The sequence below is a fragment of the Diadema antillarum genome, unplaced genomic scaffold (genome assembly GCF_040938485.1).
Source record: "Diadema antillarum isolate AM-2024a unplaced genomic scaffold, OU_Dant_1.0 seq00000690_RagTag, whole genome shotgun sequence".
In the NCBI taxonomy this organism is placed as follows: Eukaryota; Metazoa; Echinodermata; class Echinoidea; order Diadematoida; family Diadematidae; genus Diadema; species Diadema antillarum.
In genome coordinates, this window is record NW_027271595.1 from 431,410 (window position 1) to 445,363 (window position 13,954).

At 39.1% G+C, this 13,954-nt stretch overlaps 1 protein-coding gene across 1 annotated transcript; it reads right to left on the minus strand.

Moving 5' to 3' along the window:
- Positions 1 to 4,732: 4,732 nt before the first annotated feature.
- On the minus strand, positions 4,733 to 9,062 carry LOC139737367 (iduronate 2-sulfatase-like). The gene is made up of 5 exons (XM_071648044.1): positions 8,974 to 9,062; positions 8,438 to 8,577; positions 7,246 to 7,510; positions 6,692 to 6,818; positions 4,733 to 5,812 (listed from the first exon to the last, which is right to left on the minus strand). The coding sequence occupies exons 2-5, from the start codon at positions 8,512 to 8,514 to the stop codon at positions 5,058 to 5,060; spliced, it is 1,224 nt and encodes a 407-aa protein (XP_071504145.1). The 5' UTR covers positions 8,515 to 8,577; positions 8,974 to 9,062; the 3' UTR covers positions 4,733 to 5,057.
- Between the last annotated feature and the right edge of the window lie 4,892 nt (positions 9,063 to 13,954).

Here is a 13,954-nt window from a genome sequence, read left to right on the forward strand (position 1 = left end):
TAGTTCGAACAAAAATATTCATAAGTGTTCGATGTATGAACTTTTAATTGTTATGAAAACTCATGTGCACTCATGCAATAAGTGCACTCATGTGTTATTCAACTTCTGCTTGCCATGCATGCATTGAGTAAAGACCATTATATCCGTGTATAATATATCTATCTATCTATCTATCTATCTATCTACCTATCTCTCTGTCTATCTATTTATTTATTTATTTATTTATCTATTTAGTTATTTATTTATTTATTTATTTATTTATCTATCTATCTATCTATCTATCTATCTATCTATCTATCTATCTATCTATCTATCTATCTATCTATCTATCTATCTATCTATCTATCTACTCACATTCGATTTAGTTGAATCAGGTTTTGGAAAATCGCCAGGTTCTTACAACGCGATGAGAAACCGGTCGGTGTACAATAATAAGTCGGTGTATACACACACACACACACACACACACACAGTTCTGGAGGAAAAACATATCAAGAATAAAACTGTCCGAGCCCTGCCACCTTTCAATGTATTCCGATTTACCAGAGTTGGACTTGTAATATAGTAAAAATGGGACTCCGTTCTCAAGCCAGCAAGGTTATACAGAACGTTGTTATTGATTCAGCTGGGTCCTAATAATATACTTGTACTGCAGTTCGCCTATACAGAGACTAAGGTGGCAACTACACCGGGGTACAAGGATGCCCATAGAGCATACAATCTTAATTTTAATTAGTGCATGTCTTCGAATGAATTGCATTTGTGTGAAAACAAACAAACAAACAAACAAACAAACAAACAAACAAACAAACATGTATTCATGAATTAGAACATAATTTCAGGACCTGTATACGTAATAGTAGCAGTAAGACAGATAGCAACCATGAGACGTAAATTTACAATATAGCAGAGGAAGAATGAATCACAATCATCACGTGAACAGCGTGGCGCCTCGCACAATATATGGACCAATATAGCGACCATACGCCACGCCACATGTGAGGTGCTTTACGAAACCGTCTTAGATGCGATGTGTGCACCCCTCATCGCAGGGGTGAGCTCCTGACGGGGTCAATGTAGTTTGAAGGCACAAACCCTTGTTGGTCGTAAATAAATCTGTACCAAAGCATCTCTTTCATATTTCCTCGATCCTCTGTAGGTGCTCTTGTTAGGAGAGACATCCAGGGTTTGTGCCTACAAACTATTGTCAATGGGGTCAAAGGGCGATCATTCCCCCCCCCCTTCGATCCAGCGGAAAATTTTGAGGGCAGAACCCCGATTGTTGTCCTTTGCTTTGTGAGCTGTTAATTTTGTCAGTTTTGCTTTCCATTTCTTATGAAAGTTAGAAAAAGCATGTATGTGGTGTGTGTGTGTGCGTGTGCGTATGAGTGTGTGTGTGTGCGTGTGTGTGTGTGTGTGTGTGTGTGCACGCGTCGTATATCAAGGGAGAGGGCTATGGCTCCTGTCTGTGAGAGCAGTAGGTGCCTACTGTTGTCCAATGTTAGATTAAAATTATATAGCACAGCAAATGTCATATTGTTTGTGTTTTAGTTTCGTATTCCTAAGCCTTACAAACTACATTCTACCGACGATCAATGCTAAATAATGTACATGATCAGGGGCGGATCCAGGAATTCTCTAAAGGGGGGTGGGGGGCGTGACTAATATTTCTGGTGCCACTTCCGGGTTTCATTTCATTTTTTTCTTTTTATTTCTTTTGTTTTTAACGAAAAATAAGGTGGGGGGGGGGGCGTGAGCCGGTTGCGCCCCCCTCTGGATCCGCCACTGATGATTGTTGGGGCCATGAGCGAAGAGGAAGAGGCTTGTTGACATGGGATTCAAAAGAAATTGCAATATTATTTAGGACCCATCTCAAAACCAGGAATAACTCGAGTTGTGGACTAACATTAGATAAACTCCCCAGTATGCAGAATAATCTAGGAGAATATAAAAAAATTGACACGCCTGTTCATGATACACAAGTATTAAGATGGGTCATGCAATGTCTCAGCTGAGCATGTGCAGTGGAATCATGTACAGGCGCGGATCCAGGGAGGACCGCAACCGGCGCACGGCCCCCTTTATTTTTTGTTGAAACAAAAGAAATAAAAAGAAAACTAGAAATGTCGCTATGGCGACTGGTATGCCTCCGCCATAATGCATGGTTCTCCGAATAGGTCTATAGCACAATGTCTTGACAATGTGTGATAACAGCTTCACATAACTGGCAAAAAAATTACAATGACAGGTTTGTCACAAATGCATTGAGTGTTCACTATCCTTGAACAAGGTTTATTTGGATGAATGGCTATACTGTCTAAGAGTGCAGGTATTTGAGGATTTGAGGATTTTTGTACCCAACTTTTGACCCTCTTATAAGTTTAAAGAAGAAGTGAGATTTAGCACTTTCACTTGACATTTGACATTTTGACATTTGACCTTTAGGCGAGAAACTTCCAAGAGAATCTGTATTGGGTAATATGCATACACTAAGTTTCAAGAAAAAATCCTGCAGGCATTGCATTTATAGATAAGAGAGAAAAAATGACATTTTTATGAGTTGACCTTGACCTTTCACCCCCTGACCTTTTACCTTTCACCCCTTAATTTCCTACATGATCACTGCCAGTCAGTACATGCATAAATACTAAGTTCCATGAAGATACCTTGAAATATTTGTGAGATATGGAGAAAAACGTGAAATTTTAACATTTTCACTTGACCTTTGACCCTTGACCTTTGACCTCATGACCCAAAGCTCTCTCTGGGGAATCTTTATTTGGTAGTTCATGTATACACCAAGTTTCAAGAAAATACCTCCAGGCATTGCATAAATACAGGGAAAATAGTGAAATTTTGAGCATTTGACCTTGACCTTTTGACCTTTGACCTTGATCATGTGCGCCCAAAAGTTGATAGGCACAACTTCGCCCACTCATACATTTACATGCCAAGTTTCATTAGGATACCTCTAACAGTTTTTTAGATACGCTGTCCACAAAATAACATTACGGACGGAAGGACGGACGGAAGGACGGACGGACGGAAGGACGGACGGACGGACGGAAGGACGGACGGACGGACGGAAGGACGGACGGACGGACGGACAACCCGAAAACATATTGCCTCCGGCGACACTTCGTGGCGGAGGCATAAAAATGGGGGAGGGGTGCGTGCGCCACCCCTTTAATTTTGTAAACGCGCCCCCTCTTTACGGAATTCCTGGATCCGCCCCTGACGTACGTGTACGTGTTTCTATCTATATGTGTATTACTTGTTTATGTGCTATTTCAATATTTCTGCAAATCCCCCTGCCATCATGAGGGTTGCCCATATAAAAACAAAACAAGAACGAACAAACAAAAACAAACAAACTGACATTTGAGTCTTCTGCTCGAGTAATTTCCATAAATGATAGATTCTGAATAGGGTAATCATACTAGTACAAGTGTATTACTATCTTGGCTGCCAGGGGGCAGATAACAAGTACGTGTATGTAGTATATAGAATATAATGACATGAAATACATGCAAACATATACATATACAGTGTACATAATCATATATCTATATCTATATTTCTCTCTCTCTCTCTCTCTCTCTCTCTATATATATATATATATATATATATATATATACATACATATACATACAGAGATGGTATACATGTATGTGTGATATATATATATATATATACATTGTAAATATATATATATATATATATATATATATATACTATATATAGTGTATAATATACTGTGCAGAATTACACTAGGCTGAAAATTGCTATCCATATTCCATCCCTATTCAATTAAGTAAATCACTCTACTCCCAATTCATCTTCCATTAGTAGAGATTATGAGGCAATACTTTACTGCAAAAAACTGACAGCAGTAGATATTTCATCCAATGTAAATGCAAAAATTCCCAGTTACTGTCATCATTATAATGGTACTATGCTACATACTGTATTATCATCAGTAGCAGTACTAGCATTATTGTAATTCAACAAATCTTTGAGACTTTCCCTCCCCTGATTTCTTTGTTGTTGATTTTTCCCTCGACTTGCGAGCTAAAACCTTCCAATAGCAGCGCTGCCAACATTGGAAACTAGTTGAGAGTGAGACTCCCATAGGCAATGTATAATATAATTTAGGAGTCAAATGAGTGAGATCAATAGAAATGCATGCAAGTGAAATAAAGTTTTAGAGTGAGAAAGGACCAAAATGAGTGAGTCTCACTCTCAATGAGTGAGAGTTGGCAGCCCTGCAATAGCATGAGCCTTCAAAACTCTACCCCATTCTGTGCATACTTGCAAATGAGTGCAATATGCTAGCGTACTCTCAACTTCAAGCATTGCTCCTTTTGTTTTGTACTTCTGATATGACTCAAAACCTATTATTTCCCAGCTTGCTTCGGTCCACGTAATATTGTACCATTACATCATGTAAAATGTAGAACATAACTCCATATCGATAGGAAAGTAAAAAACTGAAGACTGCTGTGAAGTTTTTGTACACCTTTAATTCAATGACAGAGAATACGTATAAAAAAAATGATTAAAAAAGATATACATGTACATTGTACTACTAGCATTACTTGAAAGACTGATCTACCAATATTCTTGAAAATATCTTCATTCATTTACTAAAGTACTGATTGTTCAATGCATAACCATAATATACAAATATGAAATCAAATTCATTCATGTTTTTTTCCTGTATGACCGCTGAATTGTCAAGTGGTGTTGAATTCAAAGTTTCACATGAAATGGAACTAGAAACTCTAGCTAACTGAAGTGTCACATGCTACATGATGCAAAGCAACCATAATGTTTATTCATTGCAGGATATGAAACAACTGAACTTGACAGAACTGATATATGGAGTAAAATATATCACCTACTATAGAGTATTGTTGATGTTACAAACTAAAGTGAACTGTCTAAACATGAGTTTTTTTAATATAAACATGTAGTACTGTAATATCAGGGAGGTAGGATTATATCTCCATGGTAACATCACTTCCTGCTGGCTAACATCTCACAGAATACCAATATCAAATTTTGTTGGCCAGGACCGGTTGGGAGTAGCGCCATCCATTTTGTAACTCTTGACTCAACTTCTTCACCAAGTCCTTATACTCGCTGTCATCTGCCACATTGTTGTCCTCCAGTGGGTCCACGCCTCTTATGTAAAGCTCCCTTGCTTTCACGTCCGACCAATCAGCTTTGATCGTGGTGCCATTGAATCCGACCCATTCTGTGTAGTGGTAGTCTTCAGTCAGCATGGAATAACCCATGACAGTGATGATCTCTAGGTTAGGCAGGTCTGTGTAGACACTCGGGGTCGTCCCTGGCCGGGGATACTGGCTGAAGGTAGCATTCTTCCATCTGGAGAACTCTTGCTTGATCTCTTGTCTGCTGTGTGCCTTTACCAGGGGTGCAAAACTGTTCCCCTCTGCACAGAAGTCCACCTTGAATGGCTGTGGAGGGCAAACAGGTGGCACCTTCAGCCCAGCTAGCTCAGAAAGACTTGGAAACATGTCCACCAGTTCTACCAGCTCTTCGACCGCCACTCCAATATCACCCTTTAATTGTCTCTTTTGCTTTGTTGCAATTTTAGATGACAGCTTTGATTTCTCCCTTCTCTCCTTGGTAGCACGCTCAAAGGGGTCTCTAAGAGGGAATTTCCTCTTTGAACGCTGATAGTTTATGTCTGTCATCCCAGGAACGTGAACCATCAGAGGCACTCTTGTTGCCACTTCAAAGTTGGAATACTTGCACCATTCCCCATGCTCACCTAGTTGCCAACCTGTGAGATTGTTGACAGCATGTAATCATATAAATGCTGAAATATAGGAATACATTGCTCATGTTAATTAATATTTACATCAAACTTGGTCGAAAATCTCTGTGCATCATGAGCCAAAGCCAACCAACGTGTAGAGAGTTATTTATATTGGGTGTCAGATCACTCTACACCAAGTGTAGAGCATATAGATCTGTGTAGATCTGTAATGTGTAGACACCAAGTGTAGATCTGTAATGCACATTTCTTGCCCATGGCTTTTGTGAGTATGAAAATGATGATCATTTTGTTTCTCTTAGCTTGAAAAAGAAATGCTATTTACCTGCTGAAAAATTTCGGTACTGACATAATTTCATCAATACAAGTACACTCATACCGACAGCTTGGATTTTGGTTATTATCTAAAGATGCAATCACCTTTCACCAATAGGCAGTGAACTTTTGTCAAAGCTATAACTGTCACATACTTTGCCTTCTGAAACTTTTGAGATAGCAAGTCAAAAATTCTTGGAGAGTTTCAATTTTGTCATGGTTTATTCCTTTATCCAGTCAAAGCCAATGTCTATACATTCCTTGATAGACAGTCCCAGAAATGCAGAATTATACCTTCAACTTTGACCCACCCAATCCCTCTCAAACAGATAAGAATATCAAGATCATCATAACAAATTTTTCTGTGCTATTACAGGTCCACACAACAACACTATTTATCAAAAAATACACCCACAAACAATGAGACATAAATTTGTAATACACACAAGTATATTGTGCATATGAAAAACTTCAACTTGATGGCTTCAGTGTTACGTGAGAATTAAGAATGACAATGTCTGAGTGTTAATGTCATGCATAGAATCTCTAAAAGATATCATACTCTCTCACCATGGTCTCCTACAAATGAGATGATGGTGTTGTTGGCAAATCCAGCCTCTTCCAGACCTTGGAGAACTCGGCCCAACTCGTAGTCAACGAAGGTTGATGCAGCATAATAACTCTGTCTCATCAAAGCCTGCACAGAGGCAGAAAAGAATAATTTATTGATGTTAAGATGGACACAGAAATGATATTCTTGTGCCGTCAGCAATGGCATTCCTGAGCAGTTAGAATTGTAAACTGTATGAAGCAATGCAAATGTGCATTTGTACTTAGATTTGACATCACAGAAACTGTCCTCTACTCGCATGCCTCTATAACTCTCCTAAGATATAAGAAAATATTCCTCCCCCCAAAGAAAACAAAAAACAAAAAACAAAGACTAAATTATCTACACTATCAAATCGTGACAACATCACTGTTTTTTTTCTTTCTTGTTCATGTTGAGAAGCATGTTTTGTGTGATATATCACCACAGTTGCTCACATGAAGTAGTGTTGAACTGCAGCCTATGGCTTATGGACAGCAGAGAACTGAGGCTGGCACTAGGGAGGACCACTCACATGATGGTCATCTGGAATGAGACCATACGGAAAGCTGAGGTTCATGGCTTTCATATCATCTCTCTGTCTGGCTGTAAAGAAGTCTTCCCAAGCCACGCTGGGCATTTTGGCTGGAATCTGCCTGTTGGGGGCGATCTCCACAGACTCCAGGGGATATAGGTCGCGGAACTCTTCAGGGTACTTCCAGTTCAGGTGTGGCTTCCTGAAGCCAACTGCCAGGAAGAAAGGCGAATCCCTGGTTGGTGAATCTGGTGAGGAATTTTTCCTGTAAGAGTTCAAATGCTTATCATCAAATAAACCTGAATACACAAATAAAACTGTAGATACATGCATGATCATTAATACATTATATGCTTTGTTCATTGTGCATGATAACATTTACATGACAAATTATTGCTCTGTCTTTTGTTACACATGAACAAACAATGAAACTCTTTGAATTTGTATGAAAAACTTTTTTGGTGCTTTGTTAAATTCAATCTAATTTTTTTTTGTTGCAATCTCAAGTAAGTTTTAATGACTTAACACTTGATTTATCACAATAGCAGATAGTTCTACCAGCTATTCATATCATGCCAATTCAGCTTTTGTGAACACTGTTATACGTAAGTATTAGTGAGAGGGTGATGAACATTTTTAGCTGTAAAACAAGGAAAAGTAGAAATTACGCGGTGGGTAATATATGTCCCCGCCGGAAGTAGCATTTAGTAGCAAAAGGTACAATATAGGTAAAAAGATCAAGGTCAAAGGTCAAAGAAGTCAAAGGTCAAAATTCTGTGTAGAAGTTTTGAAGCCCTCACCTAGTGCCATCATATAAAGCAAACGGAATCAAAATCGGGTTAGAAATGGCGAAGGAGTAGCATTTTGAAGCAAAATGTACAATATAGGTCAAAGGTCAAGGTCAAAGGTCACAACTGAAATTCTGTATAGAAGTTTCAAAGCTCCCATGTAGTGCTATCATATAAAGCAAACAGAATCAAAATCGGGTTAGAAATGGCGAAGGAGTAGCATTTTGATCAATTTGATCACACACGGACGCACAGACGGACGGACGGACGCACGGACGGACGGACGGACAGACGGACGGACAGACGGACGGACACACACACGTACGGAGCCCGTTTCATAGTCCCCTGCTCGAACTCGTTCGGCGGGGACAATTAAGAGTGATAAAGAGAATGTTGGACCTCACCTGGCAGCAGACAAGTTAGCCAGGATCTCCAAGGCTCTCTCAGTGGTCTGAAGATCTGGAAGGGAATGTTCAGGCATCCTGGACACGTTGACTGGACACACCACATTGTTGTGAAGTTTTCCATCTTCTGAGGGACACACCTATTATCAGACAAATTAAAGGGCAATGATATTTGACCGCAATAATTACAGAGTGTTTGTTGTGCATTATTTATGTACATGTGCGTGCCTATGTGTGTGCATAAGGATTTACAGATTAATAGGGACGAAAGATAGAACAGAGCACAAGTGTATCCTCAGATATAACCTACAACCATTTGTTTGCATCTTCTTCCTTGAATGATTATGAAACAATGATCTAGTCTAATTCAAAACAAACAAACAAACAAAAAACAAACAAACAAACAAATAAACAAACAAACAAACATATGTGCATATATATCGCGGATTCAAAAATAAATACATTTTATGTGTGGTTGCATTACTTTGTTTCATAAGTTCTTTATTATATAGCCTTCATTGGAAACATTTGCTTACCTTGGCATAAACATACTTCTCTGTAGAAGCATGATATGGAGGAATAGACCAGCTGTATGGGTAGTCATCTGTTCCATTAGAAGCTACACCTGAATTTCCAGTGAAATCAAAGGATATCTTGACATTCCACACACAGACACTGCATTGGACAATGCATCTTATAAAGTTATATTGCACTTAATGGATCAATAGCATGTATCTATGTGAAATTGAATTTTCAACAGAAATTAATAATGCTAGTTTGAAGCGTATGTGCTAGTAAAAACCATCTGAATGATTTGTTAACAGTGATAGATCTATAAAGAATCACTGCAATAAATGACATGTGAAAGTCTATTGATACGATATGTAATTCATGAGCTATTAGTATCATCATAGACAACAGTGACGGATCATGGGGGAGTGCACCGGATGCCCCCTTTTATTTTTTGTTAAAACAAAACAAAACAAAACAAAAATGGGGGGGCATATGCACCTCCACTTTAATTTTGTAAAGGTGTCCCCCTCCCCCCTTTTACAGAATTCCTGGAAACGCCCTTGTAGAAAGTAAGCTAAATTTGATAAGATGCATTATATCTTACAGACTTGGTATGGGGATACCATGCAATGGGAAAGCTAATCTGACTCAAATATATTCAAGCATCCCAGGAATAAATTGTGAATAACTTTATCACTGATCTCTATGTAATTACACAAGTAGCCAAAGAACACCAATGAGAGTATGCTTCCATGCACATATTCATGAACAGGCAAGTCTATTCCAACAGGCCGACAATGGCCATGGTTTTTTAATGTACAGATATTCAGGGGGGCATTTCATGAAGGAACTTGTCGGATAAAATATCAGACAAGTCAATTATATCCGACAAGTTTTGAGAAATTCTTTAGTCTGATTGGCTGATTTCTCTGAACTTGTCGGATATAAATGACTTGTCGGACATTTTATTCGACAAGTTCCTTCATGAAACGCCCCCCAGATGGCAGCGAAAGAAGACTGATTCAATCAGGCCAGCCTTATCTCTCCACACTACAGAGATTTTAACCCATTGAGGACGGACTGATTTTGCTACAACAGGGATTTCCCATAGACACCTGTCTGAGTACACTTGGGACTCGTCCTCAATGGTTCAAGAGAAAAAGACTGATTCAATAAATTGGCAGAAAACTTTTGTGTTTCATTTGGTTTGGGATGTCTCTACTTAGAGAAGCACAGAAGACAATTTTCAAAACATTGAGACTTTGATTTACATGTAGGTAGTCACAATCCATTTGTGACTGCTGACTATGTCCACATGCTGAATCTGAGTTTCGAAAACAAAAACAACAACAAAACCCTTCCTAGTTTAATAGTAAATATACCTGGATGAAAAACCTTGCCAACTGATGCAGTAAAGTAACCATTTTCCTTGAAGTGTTGAGGGAGAGTGGTGTAGTTTCCTGCGAAGGTTCTCCAGTAGAAGCCAAAGTCATAGAGTTTGGTTGTGTCTGGTCTGCGTCCTGTCAAAAATGAGATTCGGCTTGGGCCACAGACAGCTTGCTGAATTTAAAAAAAAAAAACCACCCAAATGAAAAATAATCAGTTTGACAACCGATATCTCATCACTGTGCATATCAGTTGCAATATGTATTTCCTGTGTACTGTAGGCCTATAATCCTACCTCCCCTCCCTCACCACCATAAAAAGAAAAATGACAATAAAAGAAAAAAATGCAGATCAACAGACTGTATTCAAAAACTATGATCCACAAAAATCATGATAGACTTATTGTACATTGTATATACCCACCAATGCAAGTGGATTGAAAGTCAGCTTTTCTTTTTTTGTGTACAGAGAACTTTAATTTAGAGAAGCTTCCAAAGATCTTTATTTGATTGAGTGTGTGTTTGGGCATGCACTTCTTGACCTTCTGATTTAGTTCATCAAGCCATTTTTTTTTAACCTGCCTATGATGGAGATGCTGTAATGCAGACAATATTTTTGATAGAAATGAATAAATATCTTCACCCCAGTTATACATGCAACACATTACCTGCACAAAGGCATTGTTGAAGACTGCAGATTGGGAAGCCAGTTGGTCAAGGTTTGGGGATATAATTGGACCACCATAGCAATTCAGCGATGCTCGTAGATCATCAGCAACTATGAACAGCACATTTGGTTTTGAGTTTGACGCTTCTCCTGGAAAAGCAATGAGAAACGTGTTTTAACCATTTTTGCAAGATTGGTTAACAAACTTTAACTTCCTTAATAAAAAAAACACCCTTGGTATATTGAAGCATGGTTGCAGCAGCTTACACAATGTCATGTCAAAGAAAACACTCTGTCTCTGTCATATGAAATATGGTGGAGTACAACGTATCTGAGCAGAGCAACTAATTCGACATTCTAGAGCACTGCAACTTTATTTAAAGACCAAGGGGGAAAAAAAGCAAATCTCACTTTCAATATCTCATCTGATGCTTTAATATACAACAAATTTCATCAATTTTACTAGGGTCTACACCAATTGTAGAAGTTCAGGACACCACCACAGCTCAGCCACACTGACATGACCACAATAGGGTAAAATTTACTGGTACATGTAGTTGATAGATGTGCAGGGGGCGGATCCAGGAATTCGTGGTAAAGGGGGAAGGGGCGCAAAAAAAAAAAATTCTGGTGCCACTTCCAGGTTTAATCAGCTGACAAGCAAAAAAAAAAAAAAAAAAAAAAAAAAAAAAAGAAAAAGCCTCACATACTTTTTTTTTTGTTTTTTTTTTGTCACGCGTCATTCTTTTAACTTTGTGCCAATAATCCAAGGAAATACTCTTCTTCCTGGTGGTGAGCAACCACAAAACAACTAGGCCTAGATCTCAGCCCCATCTAGTTTGTGTCATGGTTTACTATTATGAGAACTAGATTTTCAATATGTCACTTTCAAATTTAAATTGTTGAATTGGATGTCTACGGGCCGGACGAATCAGTCAACATGGACTAAAAGGAGGTCGGCATATGTATATAAATTCATAAATAACCATCAATCATAGCTAGTACTAGGTAGTAGAGACTAGAGTAGTAAACATGGTAAATAGTAGGCAGCACGGTCATTTCCTGTTCCCTGGTAGTTTGTGTCTTCCTAACCCCGTCGCGGGACGCGTTTTTTTTTAAAGACGGCACAGATTGGGGCATGGCGCGTGTTAAACCTATTTTATGGGAAAAACGTTGGGTTAGGGTTTTTGGTTATGGTTATGGTTAGGGTTAGGGTTAGGGTTAGGGTTTGATGGTTAGGGTTAGGATTAGGATTAGGGTTAGGTTTAGGGATAGGGTCCCCGATAGATTTTTAGTTTCCCCAATCTGTGCCGTCTAAAAAAAACACGCTCGCGGGACGCTGTAACACAGTAACAGCCCGTATTTGTCCGTATGGGGTCGCTGCTGCGGTTAGTGTCTTCCATAATATTTGTCTTTGCCTTTATACTGCCTTGGCTTTTAAGTTTTATCTCATTTTGCCGAGGGTAAATGAATAAATAAATCGTTACCTCTCCTGGTAAGTAACAGTATGAAAGGAATGACGAAGTACTGGTATCTTGAAAGGATCATCCTGTCCCTGGTTGTGGCAGAAGACATTGTCCAGAGGAAGTGAAGCAAGAAGCTCAGCACTCAGCGAACGCACGTCGTTGCATCTTGGTTCGTGTTGCCAACGATGTGTCACGTGACACTAGATGCATCATGTGACACGAATCTGAGTACACTGTCACGTGATCGTACTCCTAGGTTCGGGCTGCAGCTACAGAGACAGAGGCGACGGTCCGGTCCGTGTTTGATAACTCCTTGGAAAGGTTGAAAGAAGGCACAGCTTGTGAGCCAGCCACCCACAGGGATCCGATCTGAAGGATGATATCACTAGTGGTGTCACTTCAGTCAGTAACTATCCGTTTACGTTTGGCGTTTCTACACAGCCCAACCGTTAAGTTCTAGAATCTAGTAAGTTTTAATTCCCACTCCCAGGCATGATTCCTCATGTAATTTTTTATGTTATCTCGTTATTTTCTAGCTCCCTTGACCAATTGATTGTTGACCGCCGTGTGCATTACTAAATTAGGTATGCAGCACTTAACTTAAAGTAATTTTAACCATTCCAAAATTTATCATGATTTATATTCAGTATTAAATTATTTGTGTAATGTTACATTGTCATTGTGCCATTGAATTGTCACATTGATGATGCAGAAATCCAGTGGGGGCAGTGGCAGTGAATTGACCTTACAAATTACAATGAATGCAAAACATTTCATTTCGATGATCAATGCAAACAAGAAGTTGTATACCGGTAAGCTGTTATTTACGCTAGGGTTTAAATTTTGCGAATCACAGTGGGATCGCAAATTTAACAACATGGGAAAATGCCTCCATGCACTTTGTTGATACAGCATTAACGTAAGCATCAACGTCAGTTCGCGAAAACAACATCTCGGGAAATGTCTGCGACCAGGTCATTCGCAAAAATAACAGTGTATACAGTAGCTGACAAATGGAAGGTTGCACTGTTTGTAGGGCAGTTTAGAGTATGGTAACTAAAATTAGTTGGGAGGGCTGAGGGGGGATAAGGAAGTCTCAGATTTCCAGGAAGAGTGCCAGTATTGTCCAGACCAAACAAAAAAAAAAGCGAGGGAAGGGAGGGGAAGTGTTAGTGCATTGATAATGACTAAAGGAGTGAGAATTTAATTAGATCTAATTATCAATACCATTGCTTATAAATTTGATGATATAATTCTAACAGAAGTTCAAAATAATGAAGTCCCCAAAGATATATCAGAAAGAGTTGGTTTCCTTATGTCCCTCCACTTGTCTATACCACTAACCTATCCTTTTTAAATACAACTGTAGCTCACTCACAGATGCATGCACTCATAGTCCCACGCCATTGGAAAGTGGTGGGGTGGGGGAGGGGAGACATAAAGAAGGCTAATGTTTCAATGTGACACAGCAGAATTAATGGCAGTC

Excerpts from the sequence above, each read along its gene's own strand:
- LOC139737367 (XM_071648044.1), bottom strand. The coding sequence starts at position 8,514 with ATGCCTGAACATTCCCTTCCAGATCTTCAGACCACTGAGAGAGCCTTG. Across the intron at positions 7,511-8,437 it reads GCTAACTTGTCTGCTGCCAG|GAAAAATTCCTCACCAGATT; the intron begins GTGAGGTCCAAC and ends GAACTCTTACAG. Across the intron at positions 6,819-7,245 it reads TCATTCCAGATGACCATCAT|GCTTTGATGAGACAGAGTTA; the intron begins GTGAGTGGTCCT and ends GCCTCTGTGCAG.